The sequence below is a fragment of the Neoarius graeffei genome, chromosome 4, assembly GCF_027579695.1.
Source record: "Neoarius graeffei isolate fNeoGra1 chromosome 4, fNeoGra1.pri, whole genome shotgun sequence".
NCBI lineage: Eukaryota > Metazoa > Chordata > Actinopteri > Siluriformes > Ariidae > Neoarius > Neoarius graeffei.
Genome location: NC_083572.1, coordinates 72,579,576 through 72,604,587, shown reverse-complemented (window position 1 = coordinate 72,604,587; position 25,012 = coordinate 72,579,576). Strand labels below are relative to the sequence as shown.

Sequence of the window (25,012 nt, the reverse complement as noted above, 5' to 3'; positions counted from 1 at the left end):
TGGTGGTTCCTCTTTTCAAAAAGGGAGACCAGTGAGTGTGCTCCAATTATAGGGGTATCACACTGCTCAGCCTCCCTGGGAAAGTTTATTCCAGGGTGCTGGAAAGGAGGCTCCGACCGATTTGTTGAACCTCAGATTCAGGAGGAGCAACGCAGATTCTGTCCTGGCCATGGAACGGTGGACCAGCTCTTTACCCAAGCAGGGTTGGTGGGGGGGGTTCATGGGAGTATGACCAACCAATCTACATGTTTTTTTTTTTTTAAAGATTTGGAAAAGGCTTATGACCGTGTCCCCCGGGGGCTCTTGTGGGGAGGCACTGCGGGAGTATGGGGTATCGGGGATGTTGCTACGAGCCATTCGGTCCTTGTACAACCAAAGTGTGAGCACAAAGTCGAGCACATTTCTGGTGGGTGTTGGACTCTGCCAAGGCTGCCCCTTGTCACGGATCCTGTCTGTGATTGTTCATGGATGGGCTCTCAAGGCGCAGCTGGGGTGAGGAGGGTGTCTGGTTTGGGAACCTCAGAATTGCATCTCTGCTCTTTGCAGATGATGTGGTTCTGTTGGCTTCTTCAGAGCATCACCTTCAGCAAGCACTGTACTTCGGTGCAGAAATGAAGAAGCTAATGTAAGACACCAAACTTGCTTTACTTTTACTTACACACAAACAAACAAACAATGGGAAACTGTGGCTTAATGGTTAGAGAAACAGTTTTGGGTCCAAAAGGTTGTTAGTTTGATTCCCTAAACCAGCAGGGCTGGCTGAAGTACCTTTGAGCAAGGCACCTAACCCTTAACTACTCCAGCAAGAGTGGTGGTGTATCTTGTGTCTGATCAGCCAAAGAAAAACTGATATGATCATTAATCAGGGGTGATAGCGTTCTGGTGCTGCGCCGGATTTCCGGCGTACTGTGGCTGGGGGAAAAAAAAAAAAAATCTAGTTCGCCCATTGTCCTGTGTCATTCTGAGATGCGCAGATAGACAGTAAAGGGAATTCGGAATTCCCTTTACTGTCTATCTGCGCATCTCAGAATGACACAGGACAATGGGCGAACTAGATTTTTTTTTTTTTCCCCCAGCCACGGTACGCCGGAAATCCGGCGCGGCGCCGGAACGCTATCACCCCTGATTAATTCAGGTGGGAGCCCTGCCAAAAAAACCCCCACTACTTAAATTACATTATTGCACAAAACTACTACGCAGTAGAAAAATAGTTTTATTTCAAAAATAATACAAACAAATAAATACACCCAGTACTGTGGGTATCTAGCATTAAATGTCTCTTCACATCACACTAACGTGATCCACCATGACTGAGTTGAAGTCCCATTCATCAGTCAGAATTTCACAGAATGGAAGGAGCATCTGCAGGGCTTGACCTTTGACCTCCGGATCACGATTAAGTGGGTTAAAGCGCAGGTCCAGTGTGAATCGGTGAAGAGGGTGGTACGCTTCAATCCTTCGGCTGAACTCCAGCAGGTCAGCAGGGAGGATGAAGTTTGAGCTGCAGGAAAGTTGAAGAAAACATGTCTCCTTATATGCCAAAATATATCGTCAAATAAACCTGAACTGGAGAAATCATGATGCTTCCAGATAAGTGTATCATCTGATACAGTTAGCAGGTGACGTCCTACCATGCTCTGTGGTATATATAAAAAGACCAAGCAGGTCCAGGTGACTTGAAATTTGGATGAAGTTGGTAAGAGGAAAAGATGTATGCGAGTTTGAAAAAGGGTTCACTATTTGGGCAGACTGCTCAACTGGCTGTGTTTCAACAGGAACAGTAACTAAAGCAACATCTACATTTAGGATCTATGGGAAAGACATCAGTCAATTTAGCTGGAAAAAGTGCCAGCTCAATGACTAATGCATGAAAACTGAATTGGCACATTAATGTGATCTTTAGCCCTGTGATGACCTGGTGACTTGTCCAGGGTGTACCCCGCCTTTCGCCCGTAGTCAGCTGGGATAGGCTCCAGCTTGCCTGCGACCCTGTAGAACAGGATAAAGTGGCTAGAGATAATAAGATAATGAGAATGAGATGAACAGATTGTCAGCAGGAACAGTAACGTCAACCACATGTTGATTTTTCCTTTAATTTCTCATCCTTCTGTATCGACAAATCAAAAATTTACAACACACAAAAGAAACTACGTATCAGTAATATTACCAGAAATATGTAAGACTACTTTATGTTAGCAATATTACCTGAGGTCCAATTTGTTTATGTTGCCTGGATGTTCTACTAAAAACAGATCTGCAACCTCGATGACACTTGAAGCTGAAAGACAGTTCAGTTTTTAGCACATTATCATAACATTTTCCTAAGATTAGTAAAATATTAAGAAGTAACATTGCAGGTGGGTGGCCCGGTGGTGTAGTGGTTAGCGCTGTCGCCTCACAGCAAGAAGGTCCTGGGTTCGAGCCCCGGGGCCGGCGAGGGCCTTTCTGTGTGGAGTTTGCATGTCCTCCGCGTGGGTTTCCCCCACAGTCCAAAGACATGCAGGTAAGGTTAACTGGTGACTCTAAATTGACCGTAGGTGTGAACGTGAGTGTGAATGGTTGTCTGTGTCTATGTGTCAGCCCTGTGATGACCTGGCGACTTGTCCAGGGTGTACCCCGCCTTTCGCCCGTAGTCAGCTGGGATAGGCTCCAGCTTGCCTGCGACCCTGTAGAACAGGGGTGGCCAACCAGTCGGAGCCCAAGAGCCACAATTCTTACTGTGTTACGGCAAAGAGCCACATCGGCACATGAACATGGGCACACAATTACCCTTACTTCTGCGCGCGCGGACACACACACACACAGCCACATTGATGTCACACTCCAACTTAACCAATGCCCCACACCAACATGATGATACATTTACTGCAGTACCAAGACCACAGCCCAGTCATTTTCAAGAGTGGCGACTGGTGAAGAAAATTGTAGGTGGGGCACAAAGGCAGACATTGTTTACATGTGGGGATTCCCCCCATTGGGGGGGTTCCGGGGGGCCTCCCCCGAAAAATTTTGGATTTCTTAGATGCAATTTCCTGTGTTCTAGTGCATTTTGGAGTTACCTGTTTAACATCGAAAATGCAAAAGCCATTTTGATTCAGCTTGAATTCTCAATTGCATGACCTGCACAAGACCTGCATTCAAATAAATAAGTATTCAAATAAATACAGTCAGTCGGAAAATGGAAATTAAAGTGCTAATTTAATTTCCTCAAACAGTACAAGCTCCATAGGCACTGGGAACAGTGATCAGTGCAAGTGCAAATATAGATAAAATATAATACAATGCTCAAATTTTTGAAAGAAGAACACACGCACACACACAAATTGATAACTGGAAAACAAATGAACAAATACATAATGTATATACACTACATGCCAAAAGTTTGGACACACCTTCTCATTCAATGTGTTCTGTATTCTCATGACTATTTACACTTACAGTATACTCTACTCTCACTCAAGGCATCAAAACTGAATGAGCACTCACCCACTACTCAGGCTTGCGCGCCCAGCGCGTATCCCAAGCCTCAGCAGCAGGGATAGTACAATACTCACACACGCAGTTAGCATCACAAACGGTCACCCGCTACTTCAATGAGAAGGTATGTTCAAACTTTTGGCCTGTAGTGTATCTGAATTCACATCAGCACACATTCACATACTCAAATGTACACACATATACACACACAGCAGCAGAAGTGCTACTTGTAGGGGAATTTAGCATATCTCACGCACCTGCGCATTTGTCATGATGTGAAAATACCGTAATGAAACCAAGCGAAGCACCTTTAATAAAATAACCGTAATTAACTGCAGTGAAGCGAAAACGCACATAAAACCACAAACGAACACCAACTTGGACGTGAAGGTGAGAGCCGCATGACACCAGGCAAAGAGCCGCATGCGGCTCGCGAGCCGCGGGTTGGCCACCTATGCTGTAGAAGGATAAAGCGGCTAGAGATAATGAGATGAGAATCGCAGGTTTGAAATTCATTTTGTTAAACACTCGAAACCATAGGTGCTAAACATAAACATTCACAGACAAACATTTGAAAGGAACCACAGATTTCAATGTTATCATTGTCCCAAATAAGTACTTTACTTTTTATACTGAAAAAAAGAAAAAAAATGGACATTTTTAGCATAGTGAAACTGATCTAGTATTTCCTATTATCAGAACACAATACATCAAACATGATTATTAAGCTGATTATTATTAAGATTATCATTATTTCTGGGGGCGGCACGGTGGTGTAGTGGTTAGCGCTGTCGCCTCACAGCAAGAAGGTCCTGGGTTCGAGCCCCAGGGCCGGCGAGGGCCTTTCTGTGTGGAGTTTGCATGTTCTCCCCGTGTCCGCGTGGGTTTCCTCCGGGTGCTCCGGTTTCCCCCACAGTCCAAAGACATGCAGGTTAGGTTAACTGGTGACTCTAAATTGACCGTAGGTGTGAGTGTGAATGGTTGTCTGTGTCTATGTGTCAGCCCTGTGATGACCTGGCGACTTGTCCAGGGTGTACCCCGCCTTTCGCCCGTAGTCAGCTGGGATAGGCTCCAGCTTGCCTGCGACCCTGTAGAAGGATAAAGCGGCTAGAGATAATGAGATGAGATTATTTCTGGACATTTTTGTTTACTAATTTAAAGTTTTAACTTGTCTTATTTTCCATCTATCCATCCATTATCTATACCGCTTATCCATTGTGGGGAAGCTGGAACCAATCCTAGCTGACTCTGGGTGAGAGGCAGGGTACACCCTGGGGAGGTCGCCAATCTATTGCAGGACTAACACAGAGATGGACAATCATTCACACTGCCAGTTGACCTAATCTGCATGTCTTTGGACTGTGGGAGGAAACTGGTGCACCCAGAGGAAACCCACAAAGGCATGAGGAGGACATGCAAACTCCACACAGAAAGGCTTCCATCAACCGCGAGGTTCAAACCCAGAACTTTCTTTTCTTGAGGCAACAGTGCTAATCACTGTAGCACTGTGTCACCCTTGTCTTAATTTATTAGAAAATAATTTGGCTTCCTTCTCGGAAAAAAAAAGTCTCGAAACATGTTTAACATTCTTATTATTGATATAATATTAGGCACGGGCAGCTCGCATCAATAGACTAGCAGGGCTTAACCCCCACCCCATCTTTCAAAGGTTTAAAAACAAACAAAAAAACCCCAACCCTCAATATAAGGGTTCATATTTCTGGTATTAACATCATCTTATCTGCTGCAATTTTTTTGAACCCAAATGTAACAACACCACTAGAATGATATGAAGCAAGGCTGAGGGCTAAATGTGTAACCAGCCCAGTGCTGTTGGTTCATGCAGCCAATCAGCAACAGCCTTGTCACATGGCTGCACAGTGTGACACGCCCACCTAGTTTTGCGCTCCAGTGGGCCAAGTTATTCGAGCCTGCTTTGGTGACATTTCTGTAGGCGTGTTATGAACTCAGTCGCAGGTGTAATGAACAGGAACCAAGTGGATTATTTACTCAGTCATTATTTTTCCGCTAAAATATGTTTGTAGGAAAAACTGAAAGGTGATAGACTGAGCACACGTTATCTAATCAAAGCGCAAACTACACAAAAGGACAGATGGCAAAACCAATTTTATGATGCTCTGTACATTTTCCGTAACAATCCTAATACCTGGGAGGACATATTTTTACCCCATTACTAAGCTAATGCATTTGAAATGTATTCTGTGACACATAACATTAAATATCTTTCTCCAATTTGAGCACTTAAGTTATTTTTCATGATTTTTTTTGTACTTTCATGAATGAATGAATGATAATAATAAGAATAAGAATACCCTAAACCTACAGTGCCTTGAAAAAGTATTCATACCCCTTGAACTTTTTCACATTTTTCCACCTTACAACCACAAAATTAAAAGTTTTTTTTATTGAGATTTTGTGTGATAGACCAACACAGAGTAGCACATAATTGTGAAGTGAAACGAAAATGATAAAATGGTCTTCAAAATTTTAAACAAATAAAAATCTGAAAAATGTGGTGTGCATTAGTATTCAGGCCCCTGTACTCTGATACCTCTAAATACAATCCAGTGCAATCAATTGCCTTCAGAAGTCATCTAATTAGTTAATAGAGTCCTACTGTGTGTAATTTACTCTCAGCATAAATACACTTGTTCTGTGAAGGCCTCAGTGGTTTGTTAGAGAACACTGAAGAACAAACAGCATCATGAAGACCAAAGAATTCACCAGACAGGTCAGGGATAAAGTTCTGGAGAAGTTTAAAGCAGGGTTAGGTTATAAAAAAAATATCCCAAGCTCTGAACATCTCAAGAAGCACTGTTCAATCCATCATTCAAAAATGGGAAAAGTATGGCACAACTGCAAGCCTACCAAGACATGGCTGTCCACCTAAACTGACAGAGTGAGCAAGGAGAGCACTGGTCAGAGAAACAGCCAAGAGGCCCATGATCACTCTGGAGGAGCTGCAGAAATCCACAGCTCAGGTGGGAGAATCTGTGCACAGGACAACTATAAGTCGTACACTCCACAAATCTGGCCTTTTTGGAAGAGTGGCAAGAAGAAAGCCATTGTTGAAAGACAGGCATAAGAAGTCCCGTTTGCAGTTTGCCATGTAGGGGACACAGCAAACATGTGGAAGAAGGTGCTTTGGTCAGATGACACCAAAGTTGAACTTTTTGGCCTAAATGCAAAGCGCTATGCGTGGCGGAAAACTAACACTGCTCATCACCCTGCACACACCATCCCCACTGTGAAACATGGTGGTGGCAGCATCATGCTATGGGGATGCTTTTCTTCAGCAGGGACAGGGAAGCTGGTCAGAGTTGATGGGAAGATGGATGGAGCTAAATACAGGGCAATCCTGGAAGAAAACCTGTTGGAGGCTGCAAAAGACTTGAGACTGGGAAGGAGATTCACCTTCCAGCAAGACAATGACCCTAAACATACAGCCAGAGCTACAATGGAATGGTTTAGATCAAAGAATATTCATGTGTTAGAATGGCCCAGTCAAAGTCCAGATCTAAATCCCATTGAGTATCTGTGGCAAGACTTGAAAATTGCTGTTCACAGACGCTCTCCATCCGATCTGGCTGAGCTTGAGCTATTTTGCAAAGAAGAATGGGCAAAAATTTCAGTGTCTAGCTGGTAGAAACATACCACAAAAGATTTGCAGCTTTAATTGCAGCAAAAGGTGGCTCTACAAAGTATTGATGCAGGGGGGCTGAATACTAATGCACACCACATTTTTCAGATTTTTATTTGTTTAAAACCTTGAAGACCATTTATCATTTTCATTTCACTTCACAATTTATGTGCTACTCTGTGTTGGTCTATCACATAAAATCTCAATAAAAAAAACTTTTAAGTTCGTGGTTGTAAGGTGGAAAAACGTGAAAAAGTTCAAGGGGTATGAATACTTTTTCAAGGCACTGTAAGTACTTTGTATTTTACTCAAACCCTGGTGTTGCTGGGTCCAACAAGATAAGACCAAACTGAAGGAATAAGTGTACATGATTTAGTGATGCGAGTCTCACCAAGCCGATTCTGAGACAGAGACAGAGAGCGTAGAGAAGGAAGTTCCTTTGCGGATGCTACAAATGGAATCAGGAAGTCTTTCTTTTCCATGCACTTCTCTAGCAGCCTACAGTCTTTCAAGGACAGCTCTGAAATCATGAGGAAAACAACAGGACTGGAATAAAGTACATTAAATTAATAAATTAAAATGAGTCGGATTTGTCTTTTATTGTTTTTAAAGTGTGACGTTTGTTGTTACCTTCTAGAACAGAGTTCTCGAGTAGATGAAGAATCTCACGGCGACAGTCTGCCAGGTTTATGTCTTCCAACATTAGTACCTTTAGGAATGGATTGGACTCTGGAGAGAAATAACGTTTTCTTAGTGTTATAAGGAAGATCAGGGATTACCTGGAGATCCACTTTAATTATTGCACTCTTTAATTATAATATTCCTTAATTATAATAGCTGGAGAAGACTGAATTTAACTGAACTCTTGCTAACAGATCATTCTCACAGGAACTACAGACACAGAACAATACAATGGCCTCCTGAAATTTCAGTGCAGAGCAACACTTCACTGCGACAAAGTGCACAACCCCACAAACAAACAAAATGATAATAAAAACAGAAGAAAATCAGCGAAAAAGGACAATTAACTACAGTTTAGTGAAAATGCAAATCAGTAAATAAAGAGTAACTTCTTATTGATTAGAGACTAAAGGATAAAAATATTAATAAATCTATTCAGAAAATACACATCAAAAATAATTTCAAATATATAAGGGAACAATTATCTATTGGAAAAGGGAAAATACATCTACTTAGCAAAGTATATCCAGGCAAAGCAGTAAACATTATGATATAATTAATTCTTAATAAATTACATGATTTTTTTTTGTAAATAATCGATACATTTATAAGCAGCCTTGTAGCCAACTAAATTTCTATCCATTATCTATTTTCAGAAAAAGCAATAAATAAATAAATTAATTTTTAAAAAAGAATAAAAAATAAACACATTTAGTACATTTCATTTTTCATTCTGTATGTGTGTGTGTTTTATATGAAGTACTTTTGTAATACCTGACAATGTGCGTAGTAGGGAAAGAGCCTGCCGTACTCCTGTGATGTGAAGGCTCTTGAGATTTGGGGCGTGTTGAAGCACAGCCGGCAAACACTTTACAGTCGTCTGGTTCTCGACTGCCTTCAAGGTGAGTTTCTCAAGGGAGAGTTCTACATCAGAAAAATAATAAATATAATTTACCATAACATCATAACAAATAATCATTAGTGAACTTGTGACATTTAAAAAAATAAATAAATAAAATTTTAAATAATTATAATAATACAATAAAAGCAACATTACGTATGTTTGGTGTGAACTGCACGCTGGATGTGGTGTTGCAGTCCCACCGCAGGTTGATTTCCAGTGAGAGGGTCTGCAGTGTGGGGCAGGAAATCAGCACACTGGCTAAATGTCCCTGAACACACATGTTACCAAGACTCAGGTCTTTAAGGGAACAGTGTGGGTTCAGGAAAAGCTTTCTGAGAGACTCCACCAAGTCGACCACTTCCTTCTCACAAACAAGCTCTGCACACACGTCCACAACATGTATAATACAATATACAAACAGAATACAGATATACAGCAGGAGGAAGACACTGATATTATGGGCATGACATTTGAACTTGCAAAGTGGCTCATTGCCTGTACAGGAATACCATCAGTGAGAATGCATGGACATCTGGTCATATGTCTGTACAGCAAAACTAGTATTCATAAGTAGTATTCACAGGTTACAGATTTCTGTCATTTGTGTGTGCACAGTGTAATACTGACACAGCAACTCAGACTGTTAAGATTAATTAAACACAGTCAGTGCAAAAACTAATAAGGTTCTTGAAAACAGACTGCTCCTGGTACCTCCAGTGGAAACACATCTAAAGTGAAGTTCCTGCACAAAGCACTTATTATTTCCGTCTTAAATTTATTATTAACACAAACCCCATTAGACAGCCTTGGCAATTATTTAATTGAACCAAAGTCAGTATCACATAGGTATTGGGCCAGTATTAAATTGGTATCCTATAAGTGCCACATCAGTATTAAATCAGCATCCAAGGAGTACCACATCGGTATCACACCAATATTGGACCAGCATTAAATCAGTATCCTATAAATACCACATCAGTATCGGACCAGTATCCTATAAGTATTACATATCAGTATCGGACCGATATTACATCAGTGTCAGATCAATGTCACATCAGTATCGCATTAGTCTCCTTCTTTTGGCTGCCCCCGTTATGGATCACCACAGCAGATCTGTTCCGCATATTTGATTTGGCATAGGTTTTTACACCGGATACCCTTCCTGACGCAACCCTCCCAAATCTATCTGGGTTTGGGAACGGCACACAGTATGCACTGACTTGTGCAACCCCAGTGGCAAGGTATCAGTATCGCATCAGTATCGGATCAATATTGCATCAGTATCCGATATCACATCAGCGTCAGATCAATATCACATCAGTGTCAGATCAGTGTCATTTTTGGACCAGTATAAGATTAGCATTATAGCGCCAGTCAGGTATCTGCTGACCCTCAGAGCTTGGACACTGGTATTGAATTAAAATTGAAAACAAACAATGGGTCATAACTGTAGGGGGCTGCCATGCTGTAGCCATAGTATCCACAATTCCCTGCTTCACTTTATGGCCCATCTTCTCCCTTTTCACTGTTACAGCATTGAACACAACAATCCCTGTACTCAATGCCATGTTCTATCTCCGCCCATTCTTCTCACACTCACTGTAATGGTATTGGGTACAGAGATGATACCGGATACCAAATACAGTGACGTCACGGCTGTGCTTTAAAACCCGCGGTGGAATCGAAATTCTTTCTCTCTGGTGGTGGATCCCCACGCGTGAAAGAGAGACGTTGTTGCATCTGTGCTAAAGAAGAACAAAGAACAAGCTATTGATACCGGCCTTTAGCCAAAGTTCAATGTATTTGATCTTCGCATACTTGCAATAATAACTGAACCGGTTAGTTACTGCAGCCCACGCAGTATTTTAAAAGAGAAAAGGCGACCAGATCCCTTTTCCCTTTCGCAATGTCGATGAACTACAAGCAAGATTCCTTCCAGATCATCGGACGACCGACGGGACACTGAAGATCTTCAGCTGACGAGCTGTAAAAGCAAAAGGAACAGAACTGTTTTCTCTCTGGACCCGCGCTGTCTTCGGATAATAAACGATGCACCTTCGGTCGCCAAGCAAGAGCGATCTCAAGTAAGGCTGGCATCTGGGCAATTGTTAGTCTTAGCTGTGGCTAGTTAATGCAAAGAGTGTTGTTTATTTGAATTCATTCATGGTTTAAATGTACGCATTTTGATTCACATGAAAGCCGGTCTTAGACTGCGTGTTTTTTTATTTGCTTTGTTTACTATTTGTATTAGTTAGATTGTGCATGTGTTCTCTCTCTCTCTCTCTCCCTCTCTTTTTAACTCCCTCCACTGCACTACACCCCTCAACATTGGGATTTCAGGAGTAGCTAAGGGTTGGGCAGAAGTTTGGGTTTAAGGCCTAGTTGAGACTAGCTCTTAAGTTACAGATCCTTTGTTACTCTCCCTCATGTGCTCTCCTTGTTGTCCACCCCCCCTTTAGGCGGAGCCTAGCACAAAGGCTCGCGCACTACATTCACATACCACACCTATCTCTCGCCTGCGCACAGCCTCGTTCCCTCATTCCCCTCATCCTTGTCGTGCGCCTACACACGCTCTCTCTCCCTAGCGCCTCCTCATCTCATTAGTGCGCAGCTGCGCACATGCACGCACACGCCTACACTCACACACACACAGACACACAAACACGTGATTTCCCTCTCACATTTTAACATTCACTCGCCCCTACACTGTAACACTTGCATATAGCCCATTACTTCTGATCACCATTAGTGCCTTGGTTATCATCATATTCACTGCTGATTTCTCATATTGTTTACTGCTGGTTATTATGCTACTTACTACTGACTATTGCTTTATACACTACTGATTATTACTTGTATACATTGTATCACCATTTTTTATTGCATTGTTCCTTGGCTACTATTGTTGCTATATCTGATCAGTATTAGTTTGCTAATTCATGTCAGCTATTTCAATAAATGGTACCTTTGGAGTAAACTGTGTCCTGTCTATTGCTACAACATTCACTGAGTGCCAACCTCTGCCAACAAGTATTCTAATTGCCTTCGCCCATTTGGTTGTTATATGAATATTATAGATCTAGAGTAAACATATTACATTAGAGCTACAATACTCACTAAAACTATAGCAGCATCACCACTAAGTTATTCCATTGATTTTAATAGTTTAGCTATAAACTATTAGACATTTGAATTAATGATTAATGAATTTATCAGGCTGATCCCTTTTTACATGAGACTGATTCGATAAGCCTATTGCACCTACATTACATATGACATATTCTTAATAAATAATGCTGAAATATACTTAAAAGTAAAAGGTATTAATTCAGTTAGATCATGTTAAAAAGTCTTCCTAAATCACAGCAACCTAAAAGACACATCTGATACAGTGTCTCAGAAAAAGACAACAGATTGTTATTTTAGCACTTACGGGTAGTGCACAGATGAAGTGAGCGGAGACCCAACCAGGAAGGCAGCAGTCGAGACACTGCAGTCAATGAACAAACCTCCAGTTCCACTGAGTGAATCTGTCCCTCGGGACATGTCTCGCTAGCACTACATGAGGGACAGAACTTGTTGTATACTGGCTCATCCATAAGCAGATGCAGCCGAGGGTGTTTGGATGCTGTAGGACCCTCATCAATCCAGCAAGAGCCCTGACATCTCGACATGATCCATTTGAAGACGTACAGATCTGGAGTCCTCTTCAGAACTAGCTTTTTAACTGAGCCGTGGTCGAGAAGACGGTGCAGAACAAAGAGGATGTCTGACTTTCTGTGCCTGAGCAACACCTTGGCATCAAGCAACCTGAGTGTCCTCACTTCCTTCTCCAGAGTGGACAGGATGAGCCGTAGTTCCTCTGAGGCCAACCTGCACACATCATGCGCCGTGAAGAGAGAGAGAACCCTCACATACTTGGCTGACATTGAGAGAATCGCATTATCTCTCATGTCAGAAGCAGAACTTTGTGCTTGCAACCTTCTAAACAGAACCATGTGAAAATAGTTCTCCAAACACATCTGCTTCCAGTCTTCCTTCTCCGGCTGCAAAAACTGGAACAGAAAGTTTAGCATCCAATTAGTGCACACTTTCACCTTACACTTAAATTCACTTAGCATATACTAACCTCATTTCCAGAGAAGGTGGGATATTTTCCAAAATGCAATAAGAACAAAAATCTGCAATTTGTTAATTCACATGAACCTTTAATTAACTGACAAAAGTACAAAGAAAAGATTTTCAGTCGTTTTATTGACCAACTTATTTGTATTCTGTAAATATAAACAAAGTTAGAATTTGATGCCTGTAACACTCAAAAAAAGTTGCGACAGAACAAAATAAGACTTAAAAGTTGATAGGATATTCAAGTAACACCATTCTGGAAGATTCCTCAATAAGCAGGTTAATTGGTAACATGATTGGGTATAAAAGGAGCAGCACTTAAAGGCTCAGTCTTTGCAAGCAAGGATGGGTCGTGGCTCACTCCTTTGTGCCAAAATGTGTGAGAGAATTGTTCTTCTTTTCAAAAAACATTGCTCAATGCAAGATTTTAAGTCTTTCAAAATCTACAGTACATAATACTGTGAAAAATTAAGGGAATTCAGAGACATCTCAGTGTGTAAAAGGTACAGTAAGGTCAGAAACCACTGTTGAATGTGCGTGACGTTTGAGCCCTCAGGCAGCACTGCTTGAGAAACTGTCATGCTAATGTGACAAATATGGCCACATGGACTCTGGAGTACTTCCAAAAACTGCTATCACTTAACACAGTTCGCTGCTGCATCCAGAAATGCAACCTGAACCTGGATTATGCAAGGAGGAAGCCATTCTTCAATTCTATACAGAAACGCTGCTGATTTCTCTGGGCCCAAACTCATCTCAGATGGACTGAAAAAGACAGTGAAAATGTGTGCTGTGGTCAAAGGAGTCCACATTTCAGCTGGTTTTTGGGAAAACTGGATGTTAAGTTCTCCGTGCCAAAAGTGAACACGACCATTCAGTTTGTTATCAGAGAAAGGTGCAAAAGCCAGCATGTGTGATGGTATGAGGGACATCAATGCCCATGGCATGGGTGAGCTGGATGTGTGTGAAGATACCATTGATGTATTGGGGTATATATTGGGATTTTAGAGAGATATATTCATCAAGGCAACGTCTCTTCCTAGGAAGTCCATGCTTATTTTAGCAGGACAGTGTCAGGGCTCATTCTGCACAAGCTACAGCAGTGTGGCTTCATAGACATAGAGTGCATGTGCTTGACTGGCCTGCTGCCAGTCCAGATCTGTCTCCGATTGAGAACGTATGGCGCATCATGAAGAGGAGAATCAGACAACGAACTGTTAAGCAGATGAAGTCTTGCATCAAGCAAGAATGGACAAAAATTCCAACTGCAACAATTAGTATCCTCAGATCCCATATGATTAAAAAGTGTAATTAAAGGAAAGGTGATGTAATACAATGGTAATAATGCCTCTGTCCCAACTTTGAGTGTATTGCAGGCATCAAATTCTAACTTTGTTTATATTTACAAAATACATTTAAGTTGGTCAGTAAAAATATTGAAACTCTTTCCTTTATGCTTTTGTCAGTTAAATAAAGGTTCACGTGAATCAACAAAAGCAGAGATTTTAGTTTTTATTGCATTTTGGAAAATATCCCAACTTTTCTGGAAACGGGGTTGGGAATTAGGAACACCATACACATATTCATGCAATTATCTAAATCAGCCAACCATGTAATGCATAAAATCATGCAGATACAGGACAGCAGCTTTGGGTAATATTCACATCAGAATGGAGAAAAAAAATGCAATCTCAGTGATTTTGACTGTGCCATGATTATTGGTGCCAGACAGGCTGGTTTGAGTATTTCTATAACTGCTTTTCTCCTGGAATTTTCATGCGCAGTAGTCTCTATAGTTTACTCAGAATGGTGTGATAAAAAACATCCAGTGAGCAGCATTTCTGCTGACAGAAAGGCCTTGTTGATATGAGAGGTCAACAGAGATTGGCCAGACTGGTTTGAGCTGACAGTAAGGATCAGGTAACCACTCTGTACAATTGTGATGAGCAGAAAAGCATCTCAAAAATGCATGTTGACGCTTGAGGTGAATGGGGTACAACAGCAGAAGACCACGTCAGGTTGCACTTCCATCAGCAAAGAACAGAAAGCTGAGACTGCAGTGGGCACAGGATCATCAAAATTGGACAGTTGAAGACTGAAAAATGTAGCCTGGTCTGATAAATCTCGATTTCTGCTGAGGCACATGAATGGTCTTCAGTGGCCTTCCCAGTCACTGATCAGAGTCCAATAAAACACCTTTGGGATGTGGCAGAATGGAAAATTTGCAGCACCTGAAAAATCTGCAGGAATTACGTGATGTAATTATGTCAATATAGACCAGAATCTCAAAGGAATATTTCCCAGATCTTGTGGAATCCATGCCACCAGGAATTGAGGCTGTTTTGAGAGCAAAGGGAGGCCCTACCCAGTATTAGTATAGTGTTCCTAATAAAGTGCTCAGTGGGGGTATATTTCAGCATGCTTTCAAATGACAGTCTTGTGTCAGACAATCTACAGGTGACTCACAGAAAGTGAGTGTAACAGCAAAAAAAATTTGTATTTGTAGGCATCAACATAGAATAAAATAAAATCAGAAACACTTTTATTGCCAGGTGTGCGAACACACACGAGGAATTTGACTCTGGTACCACTTAGCTTTCATATTACAGCACAGATAAAGCATACACACAAAATGAACAAACAAACAAACAAACAAAAAAACAAACAAAACACAGGAATGGTGCAATAGTAGGGAATAATAGGAAATACTGGGTGCAGACTGTTACTCTTTCACCTAATGCGTAAAAATAGCAATATTAAATGTTATCTTGACTGAGTCACTTGAATTCCACTAAAAATAACAAAATCATTCAACACGCCACATGTTCATGTTACTGATAAATGAGGGAAAAAACAGGTGAAATCAGATTCAGCATGATACAATGCAAAAATCTGCCCAAAACTGAATCCCAAACATAAAAATAGGGCAGTGAAGAAAATGTCCAGCACCTTTAACTTCCAGCGCCATGTGCGATTCAGATCCCTCCACTTTGCTGCCCAAGCAGATGAACATGAGACTCCTAAAATGATGAGAATTTATAACGTGAAAATCAACAACAGTGAAAAGATATTTAAGTTATTCCACAAACTTGAGTCGTACATGAGCTGATAGCACCGAGTTGGCTATAAGCCATATACAATGAGATTGAGTGGAATAACTGTTTTATTCTATCCACATTCACTGGATTTTGAGAAACAGAGCATTTTTATTTTGAGAAAATTTGATACATAAAAACTTCATACAAAACGTCTGACAAAATCATTTCTGCTTAGAATGTACACAAACCGGCGAAATGACAGTTGCAATTTGTGAAAAATGCTATAATAATTCTTGAAAAAAAAAAAGATACGTTCTTACCATCAAATACTTTTATTCCATATTTTGTTGCTTTTTTTGTATTTTTGGGGGGGTTTGTTTTCAAGCAGAGTTTTTATTTCATCCTTGGTTGGTTCAGCAACATGCACCGCCATTTACTACTTCTTCTTTAGGTTTTTTTTGGCAGTTGCCAAACCAACTTAAAGGTGCATTACTGCCACTGACTGGGCTGGAGTGTGGAACAGGTGATAATTTGGGGGAGCCGCCACTATTCTTTTAGCCATTTCTGTTTCTTTTAAATACTTGATAAAGTGACATATCTGACTTGATGCACTCCGCCATTTTGTTTCTCTCTACTCATGGTATATGAACTGATAGCCCAGTATTAGAGCAGCCAATCAGAGCATGCGATTGCTCATATCCAGTGAATGTGGATAGAATAATAAACATTATATCCCTCATCAAAAAATTCCCATGCAGGGATTGGCCAAGGATGGCTCACGTGACATAAAATAATTCCACCATTGATTAAGCAATGTAGCTCGTGACGTCAAAAAAAAAAAAAAAAAGGATATGGTGTGAGTCAGTCATGGTATATTCTGGATATGTCATATACCATGAACTGACATCACAGTTTCAAACTATATGGCTGACTCGAGTCATAGCTGTGGCTCCACGAGCATTTCTGTGTGTGTAGATCTATGTATCATGATTATGCCTAACGAGGCAGGTGATAGCATGGTACATTACACATGTGCAGGTCAAAGGTCGCTCCAATGTAAACAACAAATATGGCTGCCTCCAGTGAATTTATGTCAAGATTCAATCTTAATACTTTTTTTTTTTACCTTTATTGGATAGGATAGTGTAGAGACAGGAAATAAGCTGGAGAGAGAGACAGGGAGGGATTGGGAAATGACCTTGGGTTGGAATCGAACCCGGGTCCCCGGATTTATGGTATGGCGCCTTAGTCGACTGATCCACGGCGCCCCAGTCTTAATACTTTTAGTTTGGAATTTTGTAATGAGGGATATAAAACAAATACAGCATGCACTGAGAGGCACCAGTAATAATGGATTTTCTCAGGTGATTGGTGTAGGGCATTTGGGGCTACGCCTCTCAGAAAATAGTACTATGCCAGTCACTTCAGAGAATCCATAATTTCAACCGGAGCCTCTCAGTGCAGGATATATTTCATTATTACACAGACACACAAAACTACAATAAATACAACTAGACCGGACAATTCCCCGGGGGAAATTGTGAGAGGATGCAGTGCGCGAAGCAATTCGGTCACGCATGTTTGCTGGCCGTGAATGTGTGACCTGCTATGAAGCTACAATGCCATGATTTATGTGTGTGCTTGAGACAGCAGCGCCCCCCCCCGCTCCCTCACTGGCCCCAGTCGGCATGGCAACGGGCCTGAGCAGGAGCGCTGAGTCACACAAGATCTTGTCAATTTTCTACTGTTTTTTGCTCAGGAGCAGGCCTCGAACAACGACGAATAACTTGAAAACGAAAGCAGCTATTCACAAAATTCTTTCACCGTGAGTGCCACAAGGGTCTCCTGAATACACTGATGTAATTTTTTGTCTGTCGTGTTAAAAATGAGGACACTAGAGCGAGTTAAAAACGAGTGACTTTTCTGTCACATTTATAATGGGAGTGAATGAGGCAGCTCGGCAGCCCTCTCCTCAGTTTGAGGCTTCTCATTCAAAAACTGTAAATCCTATCGTTTAGGTAGACACATTGTGTGAATCAGAACAAGTGTGACTACTACTTTTGAGAAAATCATATCTGTAGAGTGAAATTTGTGGCTGAAAACACAGTTTAAGCGAGAAAGTTTGAGTTATTTTTTCAAGCTCTCTACACTCTAACTAAACGAGCTGCACTGGTGTGTAACGCAATAGACACCCATTCAAAAGCCGGATTTTCTCCCGGAACCCACATGGCGTTTGAGCCGGGACTGATCCGAAAGTGTAGAACCTAGCAGAAAAGTTGAATGCCCAATCCACAGAGGAGAAGTTTTCCTACGTTTTAGAGTTTGAATCACGTCTCTAGGTGAAAGCATGCCAGAGCAGCGGATGTTTGAAAAAGTGCTTTTTTTTCCAATTAATTCCATAGAAATGAATGGGTTTTTTTTGGACGATTTTTTCGCGACTACGTCGCAAAAAAATCGTATTCTGTAGAGAAAAGTAATAGCATAGCGAGTCCGATCGAGCCGCACGTTTTGATATATTGTTTGTCTGTGTGCGACGTACGGTTATTGAGTTATTCGAAATCGAAATTCACGTAGGAATAATAAATATAAGAAGAAGAAGAAACACGTAGAAGAACAATAGTTGCAGTGCTTTGCACTGCAACCTATGGGCTCCCCTAGGGGAGCCCATAGGTTGCTGTGCTGCAGCACTGCATCCTAATGATGATAAACATGTTTGTATGGGTTTCCTTGGTTCTCCAGTTCCTTCCTAAAAACATACAGGTAAGTGGACTGGCTTCATTGAATTGCCCCTGATGAGTGAATGAGGGAGTGCATGTGAATGTGCATGATGCCCTGCAATGGACTGATATCCCAACAAATGAATGAATGAATGAATAATAAAGATATATACTCTGTGAGCGCAGAGTTCCTAGAAACAATGCTTAATGAGATCAGCAATTTATTCACCTGTAAAAAACATCACCTTGTATTTTTTTCTAGTTTTATAAATTTTTGCTTCGGAAATAAAAAAAACCCGTTATGAGGTCATGATTAATTTCATAGCTGGTTGGAAACATCTGTGTAAAAAACAAATAGGAGAGGTATGAACATGACAAGGGCAGCACAGCAGTGCAGTGGTTTTCAGTGTCGCCCCATAGCAAGAAGGTTCTGGGTTTGAACCTCATGGTTAACTGGGGTCTTTCTGTGCAGAGTTTGCATGTTCTCCCTGTGGAGACATACAGATTAGGCTACTCTAATCCAACTGGCTACTCTAAATTGCCTGTAGATGTGAGTGTGAAGGGTTGTTCATCTCTGGCTATGTCTGCACTAATACATTTTAGTTTTAAGTAAAAATAATCTCTGTCCAGATGGGCATTTTAGTTCCATATCAGAAATAACCTCTGTCAATACTAACATGCCAAAAAAAACCACATATCACATGAACATTTGTGTACACTGGGCATGCGTGTGCCGGTATAAGCAGCTGATGCTGTTTGTTTTCTTCTGGAAAAGGGTTGCGTGATAATAGCATGACAAATCAGGGAAGAATAAGTTGTGAATGATAAGACCCAATCAGGAAGCGAACATGGGTGTCTGTATCATCGTTTTCAAACTGAAACAGGGCCAGCAACATTTCCAAAAATCTCTGTTTTGGGACTCAAAAACTCCAGAATAGTGTGGACACCAGGCGTAAACATAGTAAAAGTGATATGTATTAAAACTAAACTGTATTAATGTGGACGTAGCCTCTGTCTCTGCATTAGCTTGGTGACCTGCTGCAGCTTTCCTCGTGATCCTGATGGATAAACTGCATAGATAATGGATGAATGAACAGGACAATGGACCAGAATGAAGGCCACTGAAATAAACAGCATGACAATGTTCAGCACTAATGTAAACCCAGTTTGTAAGAGATCCGAGAATAATCACGTGAGACCACAGTAATACACCAAGTCAGTCGTGGGCTGTGTGCGCAGTGTAATGACAAAAAGAACACATTTTGTAGATACAGATTACATACATCTTAGTTAGATCATGTAACCTCATTGATTCATTTTCAGTAAACACTTTTTCCTAGTCAGGGTAACGGTGAATCCAGAGTCTGTCCTGGGAACAAAATAACTGCTCTCTATATGTCTGTGCGTTTTTACCTTTCAGATGAGCTGCTTTCTCAATCCTGTCCAGGTAATACATGTTCAGGTGAGGCATCAAGTCTTTAAGAAGTGAGGCTGGCAAATCTAGAATCAACAACATCAACACCAACTTAAAAAAAGAGGTTTATAGAGACACTCAGTGCGTTTACATGCACACAGAGAAAATCGAATTTCTGCCGTAGCTCGACTGAAATCGAAGTTCTAAATGCCATGGAAACACCTTAGCTCGGCTGAAATCAAACCGAACTGGATTTCTCGTAATCGAGCTACGCGACCTAGATTATGCGATTGTAGCCGAGCTACTTAGCGCATGTAAACCCTATCGAGCTACGTAGTCGAGCTACTTACTTCAGCACTGCCCCTTCCGGAAGTGACGAGTGACGAGACCACAAGCGGGAAACACAACAGCCTCGGTCGGATTTTTTTTTTTTTCTTTTAGTTGATTAATGTAATTTACTTTATGTCTTTATATATTTGTATTAGTCATTTGCTCTTGTTTTACCTTATTGTCACATGTCAATGTCATTGTTGTTGTTTTATTGCAATAAAAAAAAAAAAAAAAAACAGCCTCGGTCGGCATGACAACAGTAGTAGAAACGTGCACTTCTGGAGCAATGAGGAGATAGAGTTCATGCTCATTCAGCTTAAGGAGTTGAATATATATCTCGATGTTGCTGTCAGTGCTTAATTTGTGAAGTGGGAGGTCCCGGAACGCAGGAGGTGGGTGGGTCCGGCGACTCAAAAAAAAAAAAAGGCGGGGGGTGGTTTACTATAACTTTACGCACACACGCCTATTGTGTGTGTAAAAAAAAATAATATCAGACTTTATGATCTTAGAAAACGCTTTAGTGATGAACAGTTACAGACAGTAATATGTCGTGATATGTTATAAAATTTTATTTTTTTATTAGGCTATATATTAAATTATATATTAAATTTATCTTCTAAAATAACACTGTACTCATATCACAACCGGTTTATTTCACCATTGGAGATCAGATCACAGGTGGCTCAGGTGGATAAGGCGCCATACCATAAATCCGGGGACCCGGGTTTGATTCCGACCTGCGGTCATTTTCCGAGCCCTCCCTGTTTTTCTCCTGCTCATTTCCTGTCTCTACACTGTCCTATGCAATAAAGGTGGAAAAAGCCCAAAAAAGAGAATAATTTAAAAGCAGTGCCAGCAAACATAAGTGCAATCAATTCAAGTAATAGTTAAGAAATAAAGGGTTTACAAAACAAGTTGGAGAATTAATTTTAAAAATTTTAGTAAGCTTTCTTGTTTTATTGCCATTTTTTCCACAGCGCAAGCTAACGGCTACAAAAAACCCGGTGTTCTATTGAGCGGACGTATACACCCCATGTCCCTCCCTCTTCCCCTTTCGCATAGATTTTGTGGATGTCATAGGAGAGAAATCGACAACAGATATCAAAATCAAAACCGAACACTAAACAAATTTTTATTTACTTATTTAATTTATTGTTTGATTTTTTCCCTTTGTGATGGTCACGGAAGTGATCTGATCCATTTAAATAGTTGCTGGAACACCGAATGAAATGAAAATAGCTGCCGGATCCGACAACGGAGGTTACGGATCTTGTTCCGTCATGTTCCGGCTCAAATTAAGCCCTGGTTGCTGTCCTCGTCGTCGTTCTTCTTGTGAACACGGAACTGATAACTTTGTTTATACTCTTGAATAGCTCTTCTTCATGACGACAACCGGAAGTGTACCAACACGATGGGGTGTGTAGCGCCACCTGTGGCTCGGGTGCACAACGTACCTCACACAATAGCTCGATTTCCTTGTGTGCATGTAGGATTGGATTTCTCTGGCACCCCTGCTGGGACCCTTAGCTCGATTACCGACAGCAGCTCGATTTGGATGTGCATGTAAACGCACTGAGTAACTTTGATGAAGCATTAGTGTGAGGAGAGGCCTCTACTGACTCACAAACAACTAATTTTCTAAACCAGAAAAAGTATGATATACTGTCACTGGAGTCTGTTCTTCTTTGCCCACCTGTGTGTAACAAACTCTTAGCCTACCTTCTAATTAACAAAAAGACATTAGTTTGCATTACATTTGCAATTTCAATAATAATTGTTAAACCAGAAAAACACTATAATCGTGCAGTGATAAACTGAGTATGCTTCCCTGCATTAATGTTATCATGTTTGTTGTGTCTGCGTCTCTTTAGGAAGATTTATTTCCATTTATCTTGATAACTGATCACCTTTATTCAGCAGGACAGTGAGGATCTGCCGCTTATTGAAGACTGAAGATGTACTCTCTATGTCGTCAGTGTAACACAGGATCCTTTATAGTCAGGATCCACACTGACGACATATAGAATACATCCCCAACAAGCAACAGATCCTCACTGTCCTACTGAATAATGCACACAGCTGAGAGACAAAACACACATCTCAGGCCCAACCAGAGAGTGAGAGCGACAGAGCGAGAGCGACAGAACGACAGAGAGAGAGAACAACAGAGAGAGTGCGCATGAGCAAGAGCGCGCGAGAGCGACAGAGAGAGTATGACAGAGAGAGATCGCGAGAGCGACAGAGAGAGCGAGCGACAGAGAGAGAGTATGACAGAGAGAGATCGCGAGAGCGACAGAGAGAGCGAGTGACAGAGAGCGACAGAGCGAGAGCACGATCGCGACAGAGAGAGATCGCGAGAGTGAGAGAGAGAGATCGTGAGAGCGACAGAGAGATCGCGAGAGCGACAGAGAGACAGACAGAAAGTGACAGAGTGAGAGAGCGACAGAGTGCGAGAGCGACAGAGTGAGTGACAGTGAGAGAGCGACAGAGTGAGAGAACAACAGAGAGAGATTGCGAGAGCGACAGAGAGAGACAGAGAGCAACAGAGTGAGAGAACGACAGAGAGAGAGCACGAGAGCGAGCGACAGACAAAGAACGACAGAGAGAGATCGCGAGAGCGACAGAGACAGAGCGACAGAGACAGAGCGACAGAGACAGAGCGACAGAGAGAGCGAAAAATAGTGATAAAGAGTGGAGTGACCACTCAGTGATGCACCTATGAACAAACATACTGCAACAGCTCACACCGTCACTCACACACACATCATATGTGTGTGTATGTATATAGTTTGTGAAGCCATGACCTAATGGTTAGAGAAGCAGCTTTGGGACCAAAAGGTTGCTGGTTTGATTCCCTGGACCAGCAGGAATGGCTGAAGTGTCCTTGAGCAAGGCACCGAACCCCCGCCTGTTCTCCAGACTGCTCTGGGTATGTTGTTGGTCACTCGGGTTAAGTTGTGTGTGCATGCACAGAGACCTCAATGTACAAACATTTCATCTCACATGCAGCTTCATGTGTCACAATATGTTAATGATCTACTGTTCCTGTGAATGCTTTCACAATACAACGTATGATTTGTCATGCCAATAAAGGGCATTTGAGAGAGAGAGAGAGAGAGAGAGAGGTTGGCCTGAATGAGTTGACTCAGCATCAACAGGCAAAACCAGAGAAAGTTTCCTGAACTCTTCTATCATCTGAATTTGTTTGCTGAACAGCAAATTAAATGTTGCATGTGTAATTTATCATTCAAAATTGTGCAACACTATCTGGATGATAATTAAAACACACACACTCCTTACCCCCAGCCTGACTCTCCAGCACATCCATATGCTGAGCCACTTTCCTGATGCACATCTGCACCAGAGTGAAGCTGCACATGTTTGGAAACCAAAACCGACCCGTACAAATATTCTCTCCTGCTACAGGAAAGCCTCAGAGTTTGACAGTTTTGATCCGATTTCATCTGATCTGACACAAATGCACTGAACATGTATAACGAAGTTCTGTTTATGCGCAATGAGGGCTGATGTGTGAAGTTCACCAAAGTAAACAAGTTCCGTTACAGTTTCAAAATAAAAGCCAAAAAAAATGTGTCGTGTGTACTTTTTAAATCTTAAAGTGCATATCCTGGACCAATTTCGTATTTTTTTTTTAAATATGAAAGTATGTCCCTTTCCACACTCATTCAGAAGGGTAATTTTGCACAAGGTCATCTATCTATAGCAAAAAAAAAAAAGCGTCTGGAAAAATCCCAAGGGAGTCTGGAGCCAGATTCGTGACGTCACGTGCGGATCCGTCAGCAGGTTGAGAGAGCTTGCATGGGTTCAGTTCACACTGCAAGGCTTAATGCTCAATTCCGATTTTTTTGTGAAATCCGATTTTTTTGTGAGGTCGTTCACATTAACAAATATATGCAACTTGTATGTGATCCTCAGTATGAACGAAAATCGACCTAAAAGTGTTCCGCATGCGCATTGCAGGATACGACGACGTCACACGCAGTGAGCATGGCCAGTGTTTACGGAAGTAACCTAGGCTACGTTCACACTGCAGGCTGAAGTGACTCAAATCCGATCTTTTCGCCCATATGTGACCTGTATCCGATCTTTTATTGACAATATGAACGACACAGATCCGATTTTTTCAAATCCGACCCAGGCCGTTTGGATATGTGGTCCTAATTCCGATTCCTATCCGCTCATTTCATATGCGACTTCAGTCTGAACCGCCAGGTCGCATTCATCCGACTTACACGTCATCAACAAGCCACAAACGTCACTATTCTGCGCTGAAGTAGGCGGCGGGTCTCTCAAAAAAGTTACAACAACATGGCGCATAATCACGGGCGCAGATAGAGGGTGGGACTCGTCCCACCCAGATTTAAATTCACCTCGTTCGGTCCCCCCCCACTTATAGGGAGGAAAAAACGTCTATGCTGTCTTTCTTTGCATAAGGCAAACCTCACGGAAAAATCAAAAGACTAATTACCATTCGGTTTATTGAGGTGCACGGCAGTGTATACATAGCTGCAACAACTCACATAAAACAAAACAAAGACTGATATTCGGTTGGTTGCGCTGCGCAGACTGCACAGGTTGCGAGCTCGAGCTTGGTTGCTATGGTTACTAACAACAAGTTTGACAGGCATGTTGGGGTTGGTTTGC

The 25,012-nt window shown here is 41.6% G+C and overlaps 1 protein-coding gene across 1 annotated transcript; it reads right to left on the bottom strand.

Annotated features, from left to right (window-relative positions):
- Positions 1-1,197: 1,197 nt before the first annotated feature.
- Positions 1,198-23,879, bottom strand: lrrc41 (leucine rich repeat containing 41). Its single transcript, XM_060919671.1, has 10 exons — positions 23,648-23,879; positions 20,017-20,103; positions 15,798-15,868; positions 12,157-12,778; positions 8,877-9,101; positions 8,594-8,743; positions 7,769-7,867; positions 7,530-7,658; positions 2,206-2,278; positions 1,198-1,501 (listed from the first exon to the last, which is right to left on the bottom strand). The coding sequence occupies exons 1-10, from the start codon at positions 23,724-23,726 to the stop codon at positions 1,282-1,284; spliced, it is 1,755 nt and encodes a 584-aa protein (XP_060775654.1). The 5' UTR covers positions 23,727-23,879; the 3' UTR covers positions 1,198-1,281.
- Positions 23,880-25,012: the final 1,133 nt, after the last annotated feature.